The sequence below is a fragment of the Arvicola amphibius genome, chromosome 12, assembly GCF_903992535.2.
Source record: "Arvicola amphibius chromosome 12, mArvAmp1.2, whole genome shotgun sequence".
NCBI classification, from domain to species: domain Eukaryota; kingdom Metazoa; phylum Chordata; class Mammalia; order Rodentia; family Cricetidae; genus Arvicola; species Arvicola amphibius.
Genome location: NC_052058.2, coordinates 334,410 through 359,031, shown reverse-complemented (window position 1 = coordinate 359,031; position 24,622 = coordinate 334,410). Strand labels below are relative to the sequence as shown.

The following is a 24,622-nucleotide window of genomic DNA, read 5'->3' as shown; positions in this document are numbered from 1 at the left end:
TTCGAAGACCTACTATCCCGATCTGCCCACTTAGTCAGCGGCTGGCCTGGCAACCTTCCAAGTCATCTGTCTGCAGCCCCAACCTCACTGCTCAGGTCCTGGGCCTCTGGGTTGACCGGGAACTCACGTTGGCAGCAGCCAAGGAGAGGGGCCGGCTCCGCCAAGACACAACAGGGAGGGGATAAGCCAGCATCCCCCACCCCCTCCGGACACGGAGCAGGGGAGGAGAGCAAGTATCCCCCACCCCTGCGCAGGGCGGAGGAGCGCGTCCCGCGCCCGGCGCCTCCTGCACCGACGCATCTCCGGAGCGGTGCACGAGAATGCAGGTCCACAGGGACGCACACGCGGGGCTCCTGCTGCCGTGGGGCTGGGTGACTATCTGCCTGATGAGTCTGCTGCGTGAGTATTAACCGCTGAGGGCCAGGCTATGGGTGGGGAGGAGGGAAGGCCCCCAGCTGTTGACCTCACCTGGGAATCCTTCGCTGGAGCTAGGTGTGAGCTTACTCTCTGATAGTGCTGGGAGATGCCAGTTCCTCATTGAGTGGCTGAAGGTGCAAAGCTCAAAGTTGGAGCTAGAACGCAGATGGAAGGATGGAAAAGTTCTAACTGTCCTTGATTCAGAAGGCAAGGGTCCAGAGTGGGGCCCAGAGAAGGATCCAGGCACCCTTTGTTCCCAGGACAAGGATGTAAAGAATTTGTGAGGGTAGCCAATCCCAATGAGGGCTAGGAGACCCTCAAGGAGAACTAAGGGACTCTAGCGGAGGAGTTTTAAACAAAGAGCAAGCAGAGAAAAAGAAGGACAATTTTTAAAATTTAAAATTAGAAAGCTAAACTAGAGTCGCCCATGCAGACACCACACAGATGCTAGTGGGGAGGTGGTTTGGTGTGCACACCAAGTCCTTCTGCTTACCAGTCTTCACCCTGCACAAACCCACTCTCATTACTCATTGGAATTTCTTGCCCTGCCTTCCTTCAGATTCTAAAGCTAGTAGGCAGGCCAAGACACCTCCTGTTGCCCACACACACTCTTACTTATTAAGCTCTTCCTCTCTTTAGTTGGAAAAAAAATATTCACTCAGTCTGTAGCAAATTGTATTGCATTGGAGGGTGCTGTTCTTCATCTCATCTCATGTTCTTAGAGGTTTTCAACTTTGAGGTTTATTCATTTTGCTTCTAGCCCTTTATGGCTCCCAAATCTCATACATCTTAAAGGCCACTTACCAAGGGTCTGCTCACAAGGCCTCTTTGTTCCCAATTTTCTGTGCTATTGTCTTTGGGTCCACCCTAAAGAGAGCTGACTGAGGAGTTGAATTAGGTTCTGGGCTCACCTGAATGGCAGCTCTGGACATGCCCTTTTAGATGGGGTAAAACTTGTTGAAGACTGAAATGCCCAGAATGAAGCAATATGGTCCCTTCATTGCACAGGTGGGTGACCATGGGCTGGAGTTCTCATCAGATGCTCTCCTGGTTACTCAATTCAGCAGTGACCCAGGCCAGGGTGGAGTGCTGCCTTTTCGTATTTCCTCAGCTGGCCAGTGTCAACCATGTCTTGAGCTGAAGAGGGGGTGGTGAAGAGCATAAAAACCTCGGAAATCTTGGGCAAGTACGCTGAGGATATCAGTGTCTCAGCTTTGGGGGTAAAGGGCAGGGCAGGGGCCACCATTCTGAACCCAACCACACTTCACGGGCCAGCCAAAGCTTTGTACTTTTTCCAAGAACTTCCTAGAGTTTGTATTGAGATTCTTTTGTTTGTTAATACTGTTATTCTCTGTCCTGGGATACATTGTGGAATAAATTAAAACAGCGACTGTATGTAATTTAAAATGCCTACATTAGACAACAGCAAAAATTCAGTGCTGTTATTAGTGGAAAATTTGGTGTAGAGTGGTAACTGATTCTGGAGAAATAGATCTTTTGTATCCCTGTGAGAGGCTAGAATAAACACCTACTAGTCAACCACAAAGTGCCACTTTCTCCGGGGCAGGAAAGATCAGTGAGCAGAGTTTGGGTTGTGGCTGGGGACTACCAGGCAACACTTTCATGCTCCAGCTGAATTAAAAGCCTTTCAGCTAACTAAGGAGCCTTTTTTTTTTTTTACCAGGATCTCCTTTCTCAAGGCCTGTCTTACCCTCTTTCTCCTATACTACCTTCAACTCTTATCCACATTCCTTTCCTTCCTTTGGATCCTTTGAGTCTGCTGATCCCACATCTGTATCCTGTCTGGTGCTACATGTAAAGGGGGGAAAATGGAAGGGATAAGACTTTTATCAGTTTTTTTTTTTTTTCTAGAAGGGAAAGGCCTCCACCCTTTACTCCCTGCTCCATGGTGAGGAGGAGTAAGAGTTTAGGGATTGCCAAGTAATTCAGTGATCTGAGTGCTCCCCCTTGGAGGGCCAAACCAGGCTTCACAACCTTTGCAAATACACTTCATCTTAGGCATTCCAGTCTGGCTGATAAGCAGGCAAGGGCCTAGATCTCTTTCCTTATCCCTTTGGCCCTACCCCTTGGGCCTGTTCATGGGCCTTTCCTGAGTGGTCTTTGTCTACAAAAACCCAAGGCAAGAAGTGCCAAATTGTAGCAGATAAAGTTGGCCACAGAGTACTAGAAAAACAAGCAAAAAAGAGGAGCAGACTCCACTGCTTATGACCTTGCCTGGTATTTTTGACTTTGTGCTTGAGGACCTGGGCTTACTCTCTGGCTTCCCCAGCTCCAGTCTCCATTTCTTGAACTTCCCTCTTTCCTTGACTTTGGTTCATTTAATTAAATGGCCCCTAATGTGGTAAAGTAAAAAATGTGAAGGCATGGAAAAAACACAAATTCATCTCTAAAAGAAATGTTCACAGTGGCCAGGGTGCAATTTACATATTTTGAGGGGTGGTTTACGTTTCTGGTGATACCATTTTCTTCTTATGGTGGCTAAGAAATAAAGTATAGTATCTTTAAAATTGCTCTCAAGGATCCTGGCTGTGCTATAGGAGAATGGTACATGCATCTTGGGGTGGAGTGGGGGTAGGGATCCAAACAAACTGGGAGGCCTGGCAAGGTACACTTCCCTGAACCTACACGTGGGAAAGGCAGGGAATGAATCATTTCCCTAATGATGCAAAGGAAAAGGCCTCCTGGCTTAACTGAGAAGTCTGCTACTTCCTGGAGTGGAAAATAAAAGTGAACCTTTTAGAGAAGTGGTATCCCTAGGTAGTTGGCTCAATTACTTAAGAAAATGTGTAAATGGGTCTTTGGGTAAGAAATCTTAGAACCCTAGACAAGCTCTGAAAGTCCAAAGGCAGGCAGGAGTCAGGGTGGCTAAGTGGAAAGTGGAGTCTTGTCATGGGATGGGTTAATAGACAAAAAGCAAAGGACTCCAGATCCCAAGGTGAACACAGAAGGGTGAGGCTTCTGCAGAGTCGGAGGACTTAAGGGGGGGTTCTTACAGCATAGCTTCAGTAGCACAGCATTGACTAACATTTCAAGGTTGTGCCGCCGTCTCTTCTGTGATATTTATTCCACGCTTTCAAATCTCTGGCAAAAACTGCCCAAGTATAGCAGATTTGCCCGAGAATGATGCAGAGAGACTGAAGAGAATGGTTCTCTGCTGGCTGACCTGCAGAAGTGACAGTAGTGATCAGAGCAAGGCACTGAGCTGGCATCCAGGAGTGAGTGGTACCAGAAAAATGGAAGAAGGGCAAGTGGGAGAAATGTAGGCCTCTTGGGGATCCAGAGAATTGGAAGAATGAAGATATTATTTGATTATAATGGGGAAATCTCAATGTAATGAGAACGCTCAGGCCAGTTTATGCTGACACCTCTGCCTTGCCTCTGAAGCTAAGGAACGCTTCTCTCATACCCTTTGTTCTAACCCAACAATGGCTCAAACTCATGGTCTTTGACAGGTGTAAAGGGACACTAATAAGATTTCTCTGAATGTTCACTTACCTACTAATGAGCTCATCCCATTAAAGATAATAATATCTGCATTAAGTTCGTTTCCTGTATCACTGTTAAATTGGCCTTTCTTGTCCTAGGATGAATCCAGTCTTCATGAAAATCCCTTAAGACCTGTCTAGTCAGCCCCACTCCTAGAAAGCTGTGATGCTAAGGCCTAAGGGTGTAAAAAAAATCAAATTATACCTTATTTTGTGTTTTCTTCAGAACTTAGTGAGATCCTTTGCATGTCCTTGGTGCTTAAGGAAAAAATACATATAGTATAAAAGTGAAATTAGTCTACAAGAGGGTTATTTGCAAACTTTTCCTATGAAGGGCAAAACAGAAAGCATCTCAGGCTTGGGATCTGGATGTGGCTTCTGATGCATTTGACACTTTGTCTTTATGACACCTGAAAATGTAGAAGGCATGTATTACTGACTGACCACACACTATCAACCCCAATGCAGAATTTGTCGTAGGAGCAGTAGTTTGCCAGCTCCTGATCTGGATGAAATAGAATCAGGTGTTTAGCAATGTGGCTTGGATTGTAGATTTTTCCTCGTTATATGGAGAAACTGGATATCTTTAACACAGTCACTGCCCTATTTAATAAATTTCCCCTTTATACAGAGCATTAGAGCCAGCAAGATGGCTCAGCGGGTAAAAGTGCCATGCAAGTTTGAAAACTGGAGTTTGATCCCCAGATCCCAGATGGTAGGAGAGAAAAGACTGCAAGCTGTCCTCTGACCTCTGTATATGCTGGGTGCCTCCTTGCCTGCCCTCACATCTCCCTCTTCTCCTTCCCTCCCACATGCACAATAATAATAATTATAAATAACAGCAAACCATAGAGCATCAGACTAAGGCTAAAAAAGCTGTAGGCAGTGAGTGTGAGCTGTACAGTTCAGCTCAGCTGCTTATCCTAACACCCCAGGATCTGCCAAGCATCCTGAGTAAAACACACACATGTAAAAAAAAGGTCTTGACATTCAAGAAATTTATAACAAGTGAGGTGACAGTTAAACCTCTCCTGAGGAAGCAACTTGTGTGACTTTGTGCCAGATGAGTGACAGAGATAAGAACTGATTTGGAAAAGCAGAAGGAAGGGCCCTTTCACGATGGTAGTCATGGACTAGACAGGCTGGCTGCTTTGCATTTCCTCGCCTTCTTTGTTTCTCAGAACAACTAGGAGACAGGAGCTACTTTGATCTCATTTTACTGGAGAAGTTTGAAAGTTGCAGTGGCCATGGGGCCACACAGCTAGAACACAGGAAAGAAGCACCTACAGCATCTATCTGCAAGGCTTGGCCTCTCTGTCCCTGGGTAGTTCTGCCTTCAAATCAGAGGTTCAGTGACTCACTTCTCAGGGATGTGACTGCTTCAGATATATACAGAAAGGGTGGACAGCTAGGGGCTGGCTGAGGATGTGATCACGCTAGCCTGGTGTGGTGGTATACACCAGTAACTTCAGCACTAAGGAGACAGGATAGGCAGGGAGAACAGGAGTTCAACACCATCCTTAGCTAAAGTGAGTTACATAAAGTGTCATCTAGCCCAGGCTAGATGACACCTATCTAAAACAAACACACACACAAACAAAAACATTCCCCAAACTCTAAAACTAACTCTGAAAAAAATAGACCAAGAACGTACAGAAACTTGGTTAGTTAATAACTTACTGAATATCTTAGAATATGTAACTTTTTTTTAACAAAAACTGAATTTCCAGTTTACTAATGTTAAGTAGAATTTTTTTCCCAAAATGTATTGTACATACCTCTGTTTCTTCAGAATACCCCCTACCCTAAGACTTTAACTTTTGTGACTCAAATGGATCATGGAAATAAGGTGTTTTTGTTGCAGTCAGTAGCATGATTAATACATATCAGGGTGTTTATTTCTGTTTAATGTGACTGTAAGTGACTCAAGACCAGCATGGGTTTGGTACTTGGGTTTATTTTTAATTTAGAAATTTCAGTTTCCTAGTTTTTAACTGTCGCCTCTCCCTATTTGTTTCTAATCTCTAACTTTGACTGGAATATCAAGATAACTAGGCTTATTAATACTGTTTGTGAAAATAATTGCTTCTAAGTAAGTACCCGCAAGGTCAGTGTGTAAATTTTACTGCACAAATCCTTTCTGTTACATCTGTTGGTGTCTTAAGATTCTCAATTAATAGCTTCTCAGTAGCTTGTCTCCTGTCTTGCTCTAAGTTTATTGAATAGATTGATAGAAAGAAGCTGGATAGATGACTTAGTGATTAAGAGCACTTGCTGTTACTGCAGAGGATAAAGGTTTGGTCCCTGGCACTCACTTGCTAGCCTACAACCATCTGTAACTCAAGCTCCAGGGTATCCCATTTTTTGGTTCCCTTTGGCATACATGTGGCAGACATACGTACATATCTACCAGAATAAACTAGAAACTAGTCAGGTAGAGCCTTTGAGGTGGTACAGAACAGACTGGGAACTAAATTCAGGAGCAGTGTTTTATTTAGTTCTGAGTTATACTATCTTTCCTCCCGTCTGTGTGGGATAAAAGAAAGATTTCCTTAGTTTTACAGCATCTGAAAGGCTTCACTGAGTGTAGGCTGCTCTTATTCCTTCCTAGAATGGGAATCAGAGTTCAGAGAAAGAAGGCCATCGTTTGATGTTTTAAGGTAGTGGACAGATGTAGAATGAGAGAACAAAGAGATACATTGCCAGTCTTAGTACAGCCTTCCTTCATGACCCACTAGTTCTGCAAAAGAGCCTTGGAGGCTGAGGCCCAGGGATGCACTCACAGAAGGATCTGTGCTGTAGTGTGTAAGTCGTGGTATATCCTGACCTATGGCCATGGTATCCCCTCACTTATGCTAGTTCTTATGTAGCCTTCACTTAGCCTTGCCTTCTGCTCCCTTCCTTGTCCTGTCCTATAGCCTCACATGCTTTGCTACTTACCCTAAGTTTGGAGCTATACATCTGAGGCTGGGTCCTCTTTTCATTTTCAATCTGGCCAAAGAGTGGGGAGAAGAGAGGGGAATAAGACTGCTACAGTTGGGAGCCCATCCCCAGTGGGTCCATGGCTGGCTTGGATCTGGAGTTGATTCACTGTTCTGGAACAGGCACCTCTGTCTTCAGAACAACAGCAGGTCTCTCTTCACATCTGGAAAAGTTCAAAAATGTTTGTCTGGGTGAATGAGGCCCCTTGGGGGAGGGGTTTAAAAGCATGACATCATCTCAGGCAGGCCCGGCTTCCTTTGGAGAAAAAGAAGGGTTGGGCCAACCTAGACCAAATGGGATTCCCAGGAATTGACGTGTTTGAGTAAAGCAAAGAGGGTGTGGGCAGAAGGAAGGGTTCCAAAGGGGAATTCAAAGGATATCTTAGAATAGCCCATTGAAAGTATGATTCTTTAATTCAGTGTCTGAATGCTACCACCACTTGCCCTTGTAACGAATTTGTATCTTAGGGTCAGATTGATGGGGTACTATCTTAAGGAAGTAGCTTAAGTTGGCATCTGTATCTAAACTACATTGGAACACACATACAAAGCCTTTGAGGCTGTATCCAGATCTTTAACAACTACCAGAGTCAGCAAGATCCATGTCCTTTGCTGCTTGACCATGTGATCTGTGTTCTTCCCCAATCAACAACTTGGTGACATAGGTTTTTCCTTTCTGGAATGAATATAGTAATATCACTTCTTTCCCTACTTACCTGGCACATAATAAGATATGATTTCTGTAGTCAATGTTAATACAGTCTGCTTGTTACAGGTTGGGAAGAAGGTAGAGGTGGAAGTTGAGACCCTGACTAGCACCTTACAAAAAACATTCTTGGCCTTGAGTTGACTAGAAACTGAAAGTCTGACTCCCTCTTGATGCTGATGGCAATAGCAATCAGTCTACATTGTTATTGGCCTTGAAACATAGAAAAAATACAGAGCTAGATTTCAATTAGGAATTTAGAGTTGCACTTCCAAGTGTCCTGGAGCCCTTAGGACCTTTCCTTGCAGGTGGTATTACAGTTATGAACTTGGGACCTGAGTCTATCCCTTGCCAATGCACAAAGAGGCCTGTATGTTTGAACTTCACACTGGTAGCTGAGACCAACTTATAAACTAAACAGCTTCATCCCCCTACCTTAAACATATACCTTTTCGGTCACTAAGAAAGCTAACTTTGAATTTGGAACTTTAACTCTTTTGGAATTCAGTCTTTATGTGGTTGATGAGGACAAGATAAGCCCTGGCCCCGGCTTACTTCTTTTTTTCCTACCCACAACTCTGGCCCCAGACCACTTCCCTTACTTTTTCTTCCTTCATATGACTTAGAACTATGATGTGAAGGATCTTGCATGTACATATAGGATACTAGTATACCCATATGCTAACCCTTCTCCCTCAAATAGTCATTCCTGTCATTGGAGGTACACAGTGTGATGATGCAGTTCACCTTTGAAGGGATGAGCCATCATAGGTTAATACTGGTCTGGATGTAAGCAAAGAGCCATTTGAGCAAGGTTTATAAAGAAGTGTAGTCTCCAAAGTGTCATCTAGAAGGGAGGACCATCTGATTGACTCATGTAGGAGGTAGAACAGTCTTTGGGACCCATAATATACAAGGTCAAGGTTCTCCTTCCCGATTCTAAGGATATATAGAATAATGAGGCAAGGACACCCAAGAGTATTTAGAGAATGTATAGATAAAGAATCATTCTACCTTAGTAGTTTGAGTTTCCTCATTCATAAATAGACAAACTACCTATATTTAGGGATTATTAAGCTTAGGTACACACGCATGAAAATACATGGTCCTGGCAAAGCCAAAACTCTCTGTCTTCCTTCCCATCAAAAGGGGTTCCATTTGAACCTCCTGAGAGAAGTCTCCAGGTTGCAGTTGAATTCTTCATCTAAAAGAAACAATTGGTTTGAAGGTCCTGAACTTTGAAAAAGCAAGACTGAGAATGAAAAATTATTTAAGGAGATTTGAATAGAGAAAATACAGATCTATATTATTTTCAATAATTAGTATATTGGATAGAGGTTGACCAAAAAAGAGAAGTGAGTAATCAAAAGGAACTAGGAGCATAGCATCTTTCATATTTTCAATCCTTATAATATTTACATAGGTGAAATTTTGTATCTTGATATTTTGCTAAATACATTACAAACATTACCTTCTGTGTTGTTACCATTTTAATTCCTATGTTTTATAAATGTTTAGTATATTTCCTTAGGGAAAACATAGAATAGAAAACTAATCTGGTGTCCATGAATATATTATTAATGTTTCTTTATTGTCGAGGGCGGTATGAATATTCCAGGTAGATTCACCTAAAGTCAAGAAGTTGAATCAGGTGTTGTCATGAGGTTCCAAGGTCGGATTCTGATTTTTCCTTATTTCCCTGTAACATCTGGGCCCACAGATCTAAACAACTTGACCTCTGTTGCCACGGAGACTACCGTCCCAGGAATATCTCCATCAGTTCCTAAAAATGAGTCCAATGAGGAAACTACCACACTTAGCATCCCTGGAAATACCAGCTCCTACTTCCTTTCTCAGGAAGGCAATGAGACCACACCAGCCATCTCAGGTAACCAGAAGTACTCAACTAGTATAGCCTATTCCCCTATCACAGATGGGGTCACAGAAACCAATGCTTTATGCAAGGACATTCTTATATAAGTTCTGAATGGCTTTCTATGCTGGTAACATTTGTAGACCATACATGACAAGTGGGTCCTGAACAGGACTGATTCTTCTATTGATGCTAAGTTCGGCTGGTAAAAGAAAGGATCCGATTGGATTCCACTGATGGGTGACTCTGTTCTCGTCTAAGTGATGGAAGATGGTGTGGGTTCAAACTGTAGGTCTTTCACTTCTGTAGGATAGAATCATTTTCTCTTTCAGAATTGGAGGGCACATTTGATACATTCTAGATCATGTACATCCAATTTAATCCCCGAGGGCCTCATGTATTTCAGGTTAGCTATGAATGAAGCCCAACATATTGGTAGATTACAACATGTTACAATGTTAAAAGGCTGGAAACACTTGTTTTATATTATAGCTATGGTTCCAACAGCTGGCTTGAAATAAATTGGGTCATGATTAAGATATGAAGTAACTGTGACCTCACCAAATTCTTATTTCTGTGCAGAAATCTGTGCTAGCACCACAAAGTGAGACTGTGTTTCTAATTGTATTGTGCAGATGCATACACACACTTGTGTTTTGGTGTATTCCAGAGACAACGGTCAACTTTACTGCTACTTCTGGGATTCCTTCAGGCTCTGGAACCACACAAGCTTTTGTGCAATCACAGACATTCCCAACCATCACACTGCCCACCACTTCAGACAATGCTTCCACTTCAGAGATGACCTTGAAGCCCAGCGTGCCATCTGTAAACGTTTCTGATTACTCACCTACTAATATCAGTTCCGAGATGATATCAACCACTGAATCATATGCATACACATCATCTTCTACTGTCCCAATTACTATCAAGGTGGGTGAGTTGGGCCCAAAATGGCAGATTTTGCTCAGTACCTATCCCTCTGCTCATACCAGCCAATGAGATTTGGGTCATCTTGGAATCAACATGGAATATGTACTTTATGTAGTGCTAGAAAGACTAGACAGGAGAAGATAGGGAGGAGCGGGTTCAGTCCAGAGGGAAGTCTGATCTGTGCTTTGGGTTTTGTATTTTAGGGAGATTCTCAGAGATTCTTCTAGTTCTCTGGTTCTTCAGAGGGACCATTTTTTGGGGGAAGGGGGATATTTGGATCTGTCTCCTGTATACTGGGGCTGCCTTTCTTAAATATGTAGAGCAGAGTGTTTCTGATATATGGAGGGCTTAATGAAGCACAGAATGTCAGTGAGGAGGTCATCTGAAGAGGTGAGAACTGGGCGCATAGGAATGGTGAGTTCCTCTGGACATCTCGGCCTTGAGCCTGTGGCAGTCCACAGCTTTCAGCCTGAAGGGCAGGAAGTATGAAGGCCTAAGGACAGGCATGAAGGGCCTAGTTGTTTGTTTTTAAAGAGGTAGCAGATGAATGGAGAGACTCTTAGGGACCAAGAGGAAATCAGGTGTCACCAGCAGCTGCCTGACTATCCCATTGTATGTGTGTAACTGACTGAAGAAATAATAAAATAATAATAATAATAATAACAACAACAACAATAAATAATTTTCTCTTTTTCTTTTTAAGCATCATCCAAGCCAGGTTTCGCATGATTTCAAATAGCATCTTTCTCATGGTCCAGGATAGTAACAAAAAGCTTTATTCTCCCCTTGGGGAACTTTATGAGCTGGAAGCAAACACACTGAGTGCCTTTAATCTGAAAATCTTGGATTCAGGTTTTTTGTTTTGGAATATTTAATTTGATCTTAGAATATATAATGAGAGAACTTGAGGATAAGACCCAAGTCAAAACATAGGACTCATCTGTGCTTCATATATACCATATGCACATAATTTAAAGGTCATTTTACATCACACTTTTCAATAATTTTATGCACTTAAAAGTTTGTAGTGTGTATTTACCACTTGCAGCATCACTTGGGGATCAGAAAGTTTTAGATTTTCAAACATACTATATTCTGAATTTTTGGATTAAGGGTGCTCAATTTTTTTTTTCTGCAAATCTCACTGGGCATGTCTGAAATCACAGCAACCAAAAGGCTGACAACTATGAGTTGAAGCCAGCCCAGGTTATGTAGCTCCATAGTGAATTCTAGTCCAGCCTGACTATAGAGTAAGACTTTGTCTCAAAAAAAAAGTACTTAAATAAATAATGTAAATCCTTAGGCCTCTGAGAACTTTTAAATTTACTTTTTCCTAAACTTTTTAAGAGAGTACCTTGCCATAAAAGAGGTGGAGGAAGAAATGGGGGTCTAGGGTACTTGCATATTTACTTCATTTTTTTTTTTTAAATATAGGGAGAAATCAAATGTTCAGGAATCCGAGAAGTGAGGTTGGCCCAGGGCATCTGCCTGGAACTAGGTGAAGCATCTAGTTGTGTAAGTCTGCCTCCACCCCATCCCCCCATACCCACCCCAACCCCTCTGAATACCTGAAGCCGTCTTGGATTGGCCTCACTTGAGTAAGTAGTCTGGGAGCTTAGCAGGGTCAGACTGTTTCTAATACTGAGCCTTGGATTTGGACAATGAGAGTCCCCATCTTGTGAACACAAAGGGCAAAACCAATTTTAAATAAATTTTGTTATTTGAGGTTAGACTTAAGCTTGTTTTCATGTTAAGAGTGCTTGTTAATGCCCAGATATTAACCAGCCAACTAAAATTCAAATGATCTTATTACTTACATGTAACTCTTTAATGCATACTGAATTTATTGTAAGGTTTTATATGGTCTGGTCATATACTTCAGAGATATTTTCTTTCTTCAAGTTGACTATACTTTTGTCTGTTTTAAATTTGCATCTACATTACAATGTTTTTAATATCCAGCAAGCCAGATCTTTTCTAATTATACCACAAAAGTGAGTTTTTAACTCTGTTTTTTTAGAAAATCTTTGGTGATATCTGACTAGATCCCTGCCCCCAAAAAGTTACAAAAATTTGAATAGGAACTTGCTAAAATCCTTCAATTTTTCCAAGTCATATTTTGTATCATTCATCATCATCTTTTTTTAATTTAAAATATTTCAATGTTGGTCCCCACTCCTCAGCACACATTTTTTTCTTTTGGAAGGGATAGACCCCAAGGTTGTGTACATGCCAGGCAAGTACTTCATTGCTAAGGTATATTCCCAACATTTTCACTATAAGTTGTATGGATTTTTAGCAAGGATATCTTAATATATATTCTAACTTACTATTGCTTAGATATTAGAAAATTATTGGAACCTGAATATTTATCTTCAGTTTATGTCTTTCTTGAGCCTGCTAATTAATTCTAGGAGATTCTTGATTCTTTTTTATTTTTAAAGTGAACTACAAATTATCTGCTATAATTTTTCTCATTCTTTTTAGTGGTAGTGATTCTTATTTCTGTTTCTTGTCAGGCCACATTGGTTAGAGTGTATGTGGCATGGTGAGAATTTTTGTGTGTTACAGTAAATCCCTTTTAGTAACAAGGCCCTGGAGTAAGGATACAGGTGAAGGAAAAAGTGTTGTTTTCTTTTACAGTAAAATGTTTTCTTATGGGAATGCAGCGAAGGGAACCTTGTAGGTAACAGCTGACATTATCGTTTGGACAGACTTTAGGTTGTAGGGGACATGCCTTACTTATTTTGACTACTCCAATGACTGGTTTCTTACTTGCAGCTATCAGGTGGGTATCTCTGACTTACAAATCTTTTAAAACTACATCTCAAAAGGACCATTTAACTTAGAACATTTGAAAGTGGCAGAAATCATAAATATACAAGTTTGCAGAATAAAATAACTCAGTGACGTTTTCAAAACCATTTAGGGTGAACATGAATAGACAAAGTACAAGCAACAGTTAATGTATGTCTGATGCCAATTTTAACCTCACTAATAAAGATAAAAATAAAATCCCTTTTTAAAATTTTACCTATCATCTTGATGGAACATTTATTTGTTTGTTTGTTTAAATGGAGCATCACATAGATCTGTACCAGAATGATAGTTTATTGTGCCCAGGGTTTAGAGACAACTGCAGACAAATTTTCTTATCAGTCTGCTGTTCTCGGGATCGAATTTAACTAGAGTCATTGTCTAAGACAAGTGATACTCCAGAAAGAACTGCTCTTTCTACCTGTGGTCTATGATGTTAGTCTGTTTCATTCCTGACCAGAGAGCTCTTGCGTATTCCTTTGAGATGGGTGGAGAATCTCCCGTGTGAGCCAATAATGAAGACCTCTACACTGCTCACAAAGACTAGCACTGCAGAACACATGTGAAGCATTGTCATCCTCTGGTGTTCCCATCACTGTCCATTTCTTCCTCAGAACATTTCCTCCAAGTCACAAGCAGTAGTGCCTCCTTCCTTGTGCTCCCTGGAGTAATTTTTCTTAGATAGCAGTCCTGGATCCAGGATTTCTAGCCATGGCTCCTGGTGTTTCAAGAGTCCCTACCTTGAATCCCGCTAGTTGGACAGTCTTTGCAAACGTTGTAGAGGCACAGTCCCTCCTAGCTGCCATAGGTTGCATTTTTGCTTTGGTGTCAGAGGGTTTTGAAGTACTGGTTCTACTAGTGCAGAGGTTCTTAACCTGTGGATCGAATGATCCTTTCTTTCACAGGGGATGCCTAAGACCATCAGAAAACACAGGTATTTACATTATGACTCATAACAGAAGCAAAATTACAGTTGTGAAGTAGCAAAGAAAGTAATTTTATGGTTGGGAGGTTACCACAACATGACTGCATTAAACGGACACAGGGTTAGGAAAGTTGAGAACTACTGTCCTAGGGGGACACTTCAGGCCCTACCCACGCCCAAAGGATTTTCCCCATTTAACACATCCTGGCAGAACTGATATGAGTAGATTGTGACATAAATTCCCTCTATATTAAGACTGAATAATATTCCACATTATGTGTGTGTACTTCATTCTGTCTGTCTACTCATCCATTGGTAGATACAAGTTTTTCGCCTTTTGGCTGTTGTAAATAAAGTATCTGTGAACACTCATGTGGATATGATTTTTGGTACCCTAATATAATTTGTTGAGGTAAATACCCGGCTATAGAATTGTTAACTCATATGGTAATTCTATTTTTAAGAGGAATTACCATATTTTTGTTTGGTTTTATTTGCATTCCCAGAAATTGAATCCAGGCCTTTGCATATGCTAAGCAAGCTTCATCACTGAGCCACTCCAGTCCATCTTACTAGTTCTCAACACCTGCTCCCCTTCCCTCTCTCGTTTTTAAATACACAGCTATCCCAATGCATGTGAATAATTATCTCATTATTATCTCATTGTGATTTTGTTTTAGTTCCCTGGTGCTTAGTGACAATGAAAATCTTTTCTTGTGCTCCTTGGCCGTTTGTGTATCTCTGGAGAAATTTGTAGTTCTTTGCTACAAATATAATTTTTGGAACTACTTTATCTATTCAGTGCTATGTCTGTTATATGTACTATTTATATCCATACAGCTTGAAAAGATGAAAGTGTTTGAGTTTTACTATCTTTTCTAAGTTTATATCTACTCATCTCGCCCATATTAGCTCATTTACACATTTCTGAGGCAGTCTGTTTCCAACCCTCTAATCACACACAGCCTTTGCCTTCCTTGCCCTCTACGTAAAGAGTAAAGGTCAGTTACCTTACAGGAAACATCACTTACCAATGAAGCCCTAACAGAGGAAGACTGTCTATTGGAAAGAAATATTTGGAGACAATTTAACTCTTGCCCTTAGTTCATTGCCCACTTGTTGCTTGGCTTGTAACAATAGTCCTTTAATTATTTCAGTCTCTTCAATGAAGATATGGGTTTTGCCTGCCACTGACAAATTTAATACAGTGAAGAATATAAAATTACTTTAAAACAGGTGACTGCAGGATGTCTTAGGTTTCTTATTGCCATGATAAACACCATGACCAAAAGCAACTTGGGGAAAACAGGGTTGGAAGTCAGGGTAAGAACTCAAGGCAGGAACTGACACTGAGACTATGGAGTAGTGCAGCTTGCTGGTTTGCCTGCTCCTGGCTTTGCTCAGCCTGCTTTCTTACCCGATCTAGGACCACCACCCACCCAGGAGTGGTACTACTCACAAAGGCTTGAACCCTCCATATCAATCGCTAGTTAAGAAAATATTCTATAGATTTGCCAACAGATAAATCTTATGGAGTCATTTTCTCAGTTGAAGGTCCCTCTTCCCAAATAACTTACAACTTGTGTCAAATTGACAAAAAAAGGAAAAAAAAAAAAGGAAAGAAACAATGGGAAACAATGATTCTAGAAATAATAGCATTGGGAAATATCTCAAGGACCCTTTAGAAATGTGCCTGTACCCTCCTCCCCAGACCAATGTGCTTCTTTAGCATGGGCAGAGGCACCACAGAATTTGAGGATGCACCTCGAGAAAGGTTAGACTATACCATTATTTTTTCAAAAGGGACATGTGTGCACAGACACAGTTAGAAACTCTTAAATGTGATTCTCATGTACAAAATGGCGAGGCTGTGGTTTCTTCCTGCCTACTGTCTCATGATACTTGTCTCTTGAGGGAGGATGTTTATCCTGAACATCCGGACAACCATTGTGTTTTGTTCAGGATCCACCTGCTTCTCTCCAGCCCAAACACAATTAACTGAGACTGCTAAAATTTCAGAGTAGGAGGCCGGTCACTGTTACTGCCTTGAATTCAATCCAAGAAACTAACCATGCAGTCGAGAGACTCCAGGTAGAGGCCAACCAGTTGGGGTGTTAGACTGAACAAGTCCTTGAGTTCTTTTGTTTATCTGGTGCAATAAGTGCAATCTGGTTTCAATTATATAACGTGCACCCTCACCCTCATCACACAGGCACTTAGGGGTTTAACAGTTTAGTCAGAGGAAAATGACAACAGTAAGAAGATGATCACAATTTGGATCTCTAGGTAATACATCAAAAACTATGATTATTGATAATAACAGTAATAGCTGCTGTTTTGTACCAATCAAAATCTTTATGTATTAAATATTTTTGTACATCACTGTTGTGGTCACCATATAACCAGTTTAGATCTGAGGAACCTGGCACAGACTAGTTGATGATGACTTGAAAAGATTCTAGAAAATTGGAGAGCAAGGCTTAATGTCCAGTTTGACTTCCTGGAAGACATGGAATTTGAGTTGAATCTTGGAGGACATGGAGCAAAACAGAGAAGGTAGACTCTTTTGCATCTTCTTTTAGCTGTAGTGAGGCTGGGCAGACTGTCACACAACAGACTTGCTTCCATGCGTTTCCCTGTCAGCTTTACCTGAGCACACTGAGTTACTTCTGCTAACACAATCCAGATGTGTCTTTGTCCTCTTTTGCAAGCTTAAGTGCTTTGTTATAATTTTCTTATAGTAAATAGTCTTTGTGCCTCAGTTTTTTTATCTATAAAATGAAAAGAGTAAAGAGTACTCACTTTCTAGAGGAGTAGGAGAGCCAAATAAGTCAATATGTGAAAAGCACCTAAGACAGAACATTGGTCATAGTAACTGACTTTGATTTTTAACTGCCATATCTTTACATATATAGACAAGAGTTTTGATCATGTGGAATTAATTCATAGCTACTCCTCTTGCCTTCTACCTTCTCCTCATGTAGGATAAAGACAAACACAGACACACACACATATACACACACACACACACATTTTATTTATTAGGTATTCGGTACTCTGTCTGCATATACACCTGCATGCTAGAAGAGGTCACTGGCTCTCATTACAGGTGGTTGTGAGCCACCATGTGGTTGCTGGGAATTGAACTCAGGATCTCTGGAAGAGCATCCAGTGTTCTTAACTTCTGAGCCATCTCTCCAGTCCCCACACACATTTTCTGACAGTGCTTTACTATCAGGGCTTGCTAAATGTTAGAATGGCTGAATATTGTCGAAGTGTAGCTTCTTAGCACTAGAGAATGTGGGAAGGTCCCATTTTGTTTGGCTACTTTAGATTCTGTGGGAGACATGTTCCTCCTCCTCTTTCAGGAAGCAAACATTTTAACTAAAGACTCACAAAGAATCCATACTCATTGTGTGTAGTCTCTTCTATAACCTGAAAAGCATGGTACCAGGGAAGGTGCTTTGCTCAAATGGAGAGCTTATAAGGCCAGCCGTATCCTGCTGGTCTCACTCAAGTCCAGTTATTTTCCTACTGCTCTTTGAAATCCCCCAGGGCCTAAGGCCAGTCTTGACTTTGTCTGGCACAGGCACAAAGGAGGGTTTCCTGCCTAAGATCACAATAGAAGGAAAATACCCAGGCTCCCTTCCAACTGTGAAGACCTCTGGACTAAACCATGGCCAGCAAACCTGCTTCCAGATAGGAAGCCTCTAGAAGGCTCAGGTGTAATGATAGTTACAAGCTCCAGAGTTTTCCCCTAAAAGGAATGTTGTCATGTTCACGAGGCATTTCCTCCTCTGACATCTGTCATCAAAACTGGAGATAGTCTTGGTTTTCTAAGGAAGACCACTGTGGAGAGGAGAGAGAGAGAGAGAGAGAGAGAGAGAGAGAGAGAGAGAGAGAGAGAGAGAGAGAGAGAGAGAGAGAGAGAGAGAGAGAGAGAGAGAGAGAGAAAGAGAGAGAGAGCTGGTTAGTTAGTGGGGGAGCCCATTCTGAAGGATATAGCCAGGGCCTCCAATTAGTGCTGTTCCTGAGACTAAATTGTTAAAAACTATGGGGTTTTATCTCCTGAGCTCCTGAATCTTGTAGACCAGTCAGCAACCTGAAGGAGGACCTGGCAAGTTTATTAAACTGGCTTGCATGCTTTAAATGAAAATGCTATGTCATTGTGAGAAAGGCTTGCTGACATAGTCGTGGTACAGAAAGAGGGAAGCAGCATGAGTCTGTGTAGTCCATCCGCACAGGCTTGTTTTGTTGGCTTTTCTCCATCGTTTAGAACTGTTGTAACCACGAAGTAAAGGATTTTTCTTAGTTTTTAATTAGTATTAAATATTCACTATTGCATTGATATCATGTTGGAGGTGATTCTGTATTTGGCATACATATATAGGCAATTATTGAATAACAAAATATTTCCTGTTTTTTATTTCTTTCTTACTATGCTGTTGTACATAATTTAGCACTGGTGTTTTAAGTTGAAATTCTAGAAAGGATTTCTTGTGGAGAGCATAATAGTGTGACTTGAATCAGGATTCTTACCTGAGACTCTGGATGAGGTTCAAGGCTATGAGTAATTTCATCTCTTGCTTTTCCTTTTCTTTTTTCTTTTTTGTCTTTCTAGGATGAATTTAAGAAGGAAAAAGGAGAGGGCCTAACCCAAATACTGTGTGAGAAGGAGGAGGCTGAGGCTGATGCTGGTGCTAGTGTCTGCTCCTTGCTTCTAGCCCAGTCTGAGGTTAGACCCGAGTGTTTGCTGATGGTCTTGGCCAATAGCACAGGTAAGGCTATTGACTAGGGCTGAACTTAAATGGGGTTCATGATTGAAGATCCTGGTTGGAACTCAGCTTCAGAAACTACAGGTGCTGGGAAGAAAGGTCTGGTTGAAAAGGATCACTGGTTAAAAGAGCTTCTAGGACAAGATGGGAGGATAGTTCAAGATGAGCTGGACTAGCTTCTAGATTTAGCAACCCCTGTTTCTAATTCTAGAACTTTCCAGCAAACTCCAGCTTATGGAAAAGCACCAGTCTGACTTGAGAAAGGTATGTTCACGAGATGATGCATCTCACGGGAGCACTGGGTCAGGAGAGGTGATGGTGACCTCTCCAGGCATCCACTTCTTTCCACCCTCTGACAGTCCACATCAGGGAGTTGCACCCAGGGACATGGAGTGGTCTGGGCTTCTCGCTAGAACTCTTTTTTTTCACAAGTGACATGCTGCCATTTGTTTATCTTTTCCTTAAGCTGGGGATCCAAGGCTTCAATAAACAAGATATTGGGAGTCACCAGAGCTATTCCCGAAAGACTCTGATTGCACTGGTCACCTCGGGAGTCCTGCTGGCCATCTTGGGCACCACTGGCTATTTCCTGATGAATCGCCGCAGTTGGAGCCCCACAGGAGAAAGGCTGGTCAGTTCTGGGGTATAGGGAAAAGCAAATGAGGAAGATAATGAACTTCCGGGGAGGCCCATGGATATCATGAGAGGGAGGGGGAAAATATCATAAAAGAAATTTCTGGTATTTTTGATCTAGGGATATGCATGCATGAAGACAATGTATCTACCGAAAAGTAGGAATAAGATGCAGCAAATGGGGAGCAGGGTAAACTGGGGCAAGTTCACCTGCTAGTCTTAGTCACAGCTGATGATTTATGTTATCTATTCATATTGTCCTGGATAGCTCAGCTGGATAAAAGAGAACAGGTTGTTAAATTGGACATGCTTATTTGTAAACATACTGAATGTCCTGTGAGTGCCATTTTGCTCACAAGCATGGGACATATGGAAGGAATATCTTACTTTTGAAGTGTTCTGGATAGAGGGAGGGACAAGATTGAAGTTTGACTCCTGCCAATGGCTGGTATCTACTGGGGAGGCTTTTCTGTCCCTGAGACTGGTTTCTTATGGGCCTGGTTCCTGAGCCACGTTGACATGGTGTGGTGCCTCTCCTCTGTCCTTTCTCCTCTAGGAGCTGGAACCTTGATGGCTGTTGGGAAGAAAAGAGCCTGCACATGTAGCTGTACCTGCCCCCCTCCTCCTTCCTTTGTGCTCTCCTCATAGTACCTCACAGCCCGACTTACCAGATAATACTACTTTATTTCTACACTGTCCAGGGTGAAGACCCTTATTACACGGAGAATGGTGGAGGCCAGGGCTATAGCTCAGGACCTGGGGCCTCCCCTGAGACTCAGGGAAAGGCCAGTGTGACCCGAGGGGCTCAGGAGAACGGGACCGGCCAGGCCACTTCCAGAAACGGCCATTCAGGAAGACAACATGTGGTGGCTGACACAGAACTGTGACTTGGCTGGGTGGGCAAAACTGGGTGGTATCCAGGAAAGTGGCATCTCTGCCTCTGACCTCATGCTGCCTCCAGCTCATGTCCTACCTTCTTACATCACACACATTTTAGAGACTGTTCCCAGGACTTTTCACCTTTGTGGAGGCAAATAAACTGCCTTCTGAACGTTCAGCTCCCTGAACCCAAACTCTGACCTTTGGGTCAAGTTGTGATGTAGAGAAGCCTAGGTCTAGAGAAGCTGCCAAGAAAACTGGTGGCTATGTAGCACTTGCCTTGGGTCTTGTCTTCCTCTTCTCTTGCCTCTTTACAGTGACTCTTGGGAAGACTAGTTTTTCTAAGCTATACCTTCCTCCCAAGAAACTTTGATTTTTACTGTTTCTTCTTTCCGTTTTCTTCCCCTACTTTAGGGAAGCCAAGGTATTCACTGACATCTGCACCCTTATAAGAATACAGCCAGAAAACAGTACATCCCTTATACTCTTCAAGACACTGTGCATTTAGTCACCAACTTCTTTCTTGGTCGCATGTTCCTGAATATCTGTCTACAGAGGCCAGGACAACTTTCTGTCTGGTTCCTGATACTGGGCTCCATGCTTTAAAGCAACAGCTCACCTAGTCTCTTGGGGCCTCACAGAAATTCTCATCGGTTCAATGTAGACAGAACAGTGGAACTAGTCTTTCAACTGAGCCTCTTTTTTTATTTTGTTTTGTTTTTTGTTATGATTGAACCCAGAACTTCACGCATATTAGGCAAGTGCTCTACCACTGAGCTATATCCTCAGCCCTCTTCCTTCTTCTTATTTAGAGACAAGGTTTTATGTAGGTGACCAGGCTTGCCTTGGACTATGCAGTCAGGCAGGCCTTAAACTTAAACTCTTACTTTAGGCTTCCAAGTAGCTTGAATTACAGGTCTGAACTACCAGGCTCAGTTGAACTCTATAACCTCCTGAGCTCTTCAGAAGAATCCTTTTGCTGTGAGGCTCCTAACCTTCTGTAACTCTACGACTCTCCCCACCCTCTGACTCCTGGGGGAGCTGTGGCCTCAGTCCCCTGGTAGACTCTTTCTGTCTGTGCCTTTCCTAGCTCAACCCCCTTCAAGACTACAATCTTCCTCTCCTGGGTCTGACCCAGGACCCCTTCTCTAATTTTTCCATGGGGGGTGGGGTGGGGGAAGAACAGGGATCCTGATTTCAATGAGACTGGAAACAGAACTTCCCAGAGATGAGAAGATTGGGTGACTTTTTTTCTGAATAAACAATGATGAGTGAGAATAATATAATTAAAGTGATGATAAAATCTGTGCTGTGGCCTATCATGCTGAGTGTGCTAAGTGACAGGGTAGCTTCCATTTCAGGCCTGGGGAAACTGTGTGGCAATATGGGGGAGGTCAACCAAGGAGGAGCTCTGCATAGGGAGGGACTCAGAGACCAGACAGGATGCCCAGAGCTTGTGACTTTTTGAAATGTTCCCTTTCATGCTGGGAGGCAGAGAGGCCAGAAGCTTTCTATAGTGGAGAGAAGGGCAGGCTACAATGCCTTTCAGTGCCCTTCAATGCCCTGCAATGCTCCTTCAGGAGGATGAGGAATGTTGGTTATTCAAAAACACCATTCCAAGAAGAGGGGCATGTGAGTGACCGCATGAAAAACATACAAAACAAAGGAAAGGATTTTTGTTCTGGGCAGCCTTTGTTACCTGCTCATTCACTAACCCAGCTCATGGTATGACCAGAAATAACTATATGAAGTCTATTCTGGAGCTAGTTGCCAACTCCCAGATACAGCAGCCCTATGTAAGGACTTGTCCATGCCAGATTCCAGGTGACCTGCCCCCATGCCACATGAAGTGGAAGAGGGGCACTGCTAGATTTTCAGCGGCATCTGGGAACATCCATGTGCCAAATAAAGGCTGATTCTTCCAGTCTTATTGTGCTTAAACCAGGCATATCCCCAGCTCATTTCTTGCTGGCTTTTGCCTAACTTTGCTCAAAGAGACTCCCCCCTAGGATTAAGAAAGCCGAGGGACAAGGCTAGACCTTGCCCAAAAGGTGGTGCGTGTTTGGAGCATCAGAGAGAAGAAAGATGGTGATTGAAGATAAAATTCTAGATAGTCACCATTTAATATCATGCCTTGTATTGAGTTACCAGTTAAGGGCCTGGCTTTGGTTAGTGGTGTCTGGAAAGTAGTGGGAATGGAGTCCTTGGAAACATCAGAGGGAGAAAAGAAGCTATGGGGCCTCAGGGCCATTTTACCCTGCATTTCTGAGGATGTAGGCTTTAGGGGAAAGGTGTGTATGTGCTGGGGGTAGATGGAGTAGTGGCTTACTCCAAAGGCCTCATTTGCTTCCTAAAGCCTTACTTTCCACTAGGTCTGCAAATCATGATGCAGCAATGGCACCACCTGCTGGCTCCACTGGGTTCCCACTATTCAGTCTCAGAACTGGTACTTGATGTGTGCTGGGTTTCTCTCTGGTGCTGTCCTACCCTTAACAGTCTAGTCAAGTTTATCTCATTCGTAGCACATACACAACTATAGAAAGGTAACGATGGAGAGGACTTTAAATATATATTCAGTACAACTTTCTGTGTAGAGCTAACCACACTAAGCCTTTAGGAAGATGTCCTGCTCTTAGCATCCTGCTCTTCTGCAGAGGCCTCTAGGTTCCTCCAGTTAGCTGCCTCAATGCCAGTGGCATGTTTCAGAGTGAGTTTGTGACTACATTTTTTTTTTGCATCATTTTACCATTGTGTGCCATGCCAGGACTCAAAACCCTAGCAGACTCTGAGCCTAGAAACAAAATTTTTAGGAGGCGATGAGGTTGCACACATGTACCCTTCTGCCAACTTTTTATCTGAGCAGATAAATAAATGATTTGTCTTTCAAGTCTGGACAGGCATATTATCTCCTTTCTATATCTTCTTGATAAATCAATCTTGTTTCATGACATAAGGCCAGGGAGAGGCAAATAGTTTTGTGTAATAGGATGTTACTCATTTCTTTACAAACCTACTCATGGCCCAATGATTTTTTTCTATCAAAATTTAGCCATTAAACACATTTTATTGAGTATACTCTGTGTAGTGGATGCTCTATAGACAGGATGAAGCAGACATTCATAGAACTTCTAGCTCTAGAAGAAGAGAAAGGGCAAAAATAGTTTACCTCAGCAAACATATACATACATTTTCAAGTAATATATAGAACCATAAAATGCATATGAGTTTCCCCTTCAATATATTCCAGGACCTTTGGTGGATTTAAACCTTAGATAGTACTGAGGCCTGCAGACAATCACTGTAATACTTTAAGAGTTGACCTGGTAACCGTGACAACTATCAAAGGACAGAACCCCATTTGAGGAGTTCCCTCCACCACATTGGCCTGTAGGCATTCTGTGTGGCATTTTCTTAATTGTTGATGAATATAGGAGGGCAGTCCTGGGAAGTATAAGAAAGACAGCTGAACCTGAGCCTGAGAACAAGGCAGTAAGAAACACCCCCCCCCCCCAAATACACACAAACACAATCTGTGCTTCAGTTCTTGCCTTCAGGTCCCTGTCTTGAGCTCTTGATGTAAGCCAGGTAAGCTCTTTCATCTCCAAGTTGTTTTTGGTCAGTGTTTTATCACATCTACAGACAAAACTAGGACAGAAATGAATTGTTCCTTTCATAGCTTTTTATGGAACTTTTGTGGGCACTTCCATTATTTTGCTAGCAATTTTAGACACCACTGGCAATCAAACTGATGAGACTGTTTTACCTAAGAAGTTAGTATTCAATAAGCATAATAATCCTGTCTTGTCTTCCCTGAGCACAGCTTACCAAAGATGAACACAGCACAATGTAATTCAGAGATGGAAACACAAGCAGATGAAGCAATCAGAGCAACCATTCAGTGATGGACTCTGAAACTTAAGGGTCTCAGACACAAAACTATAGACCAGCAGTTCTTCTAAATGCTAATTCATCTGAATGTCATTGATCTTGCTCAAGCAATTCACTTTCCTCTGAATGTCAAGACTCTCCCACAGAAGGATTTCTTGAGTTACCCTTGGTTCATGAATAGAACTGTTTAGACCTGCCTGAGCTGCTTTGTGATCAATCCATGAGAGTCTGGAGTCAGCCTACAACTGAATTTTGCTCTGATACTATGTGACCTTGAGTGTATTATATT

General features: G+C 42.2%; 1 protein-coding gene across 2 annotated transcripts; it reads left to right on the top strand.

The window, feature by feature from the left end:
* Window positions 1-268: 268 nt before the first annotated feature.
* On the top strand, window positions 269-24,622 carry Cd34 (CD34 molecule). 2 transcript variants are annotated; one of them, XM_038349226.1, is made up of 8 exons: window positions 269-399; window positions 9,331-9,498; window positions 10,154-10,416; window positions 11,851-11,931; window positions 18,780-18,936; window positions 19,145-19,197; window positions 19,400-19,564; window positions 20,268-24,622. In XM_038349226.1, exons 1-8 carry the CDS (start codon window positions 321-323, stop codon window positions 20,451-20,453), a joined length of 1,152 nt encoding a protein of 383 aa, XP_038205154.1. In that variant the 5' UTR covers window positions 269-320; the 3' UTR covers window positions 20,454-24,622. The 2 variants fall into 2 exon arrangements, with proteins under 2 accessions (XP_038205154.1, XP_038205155.1); XM_038349227.1 differs by having other exon boundaries at window positions 20,123-20,406.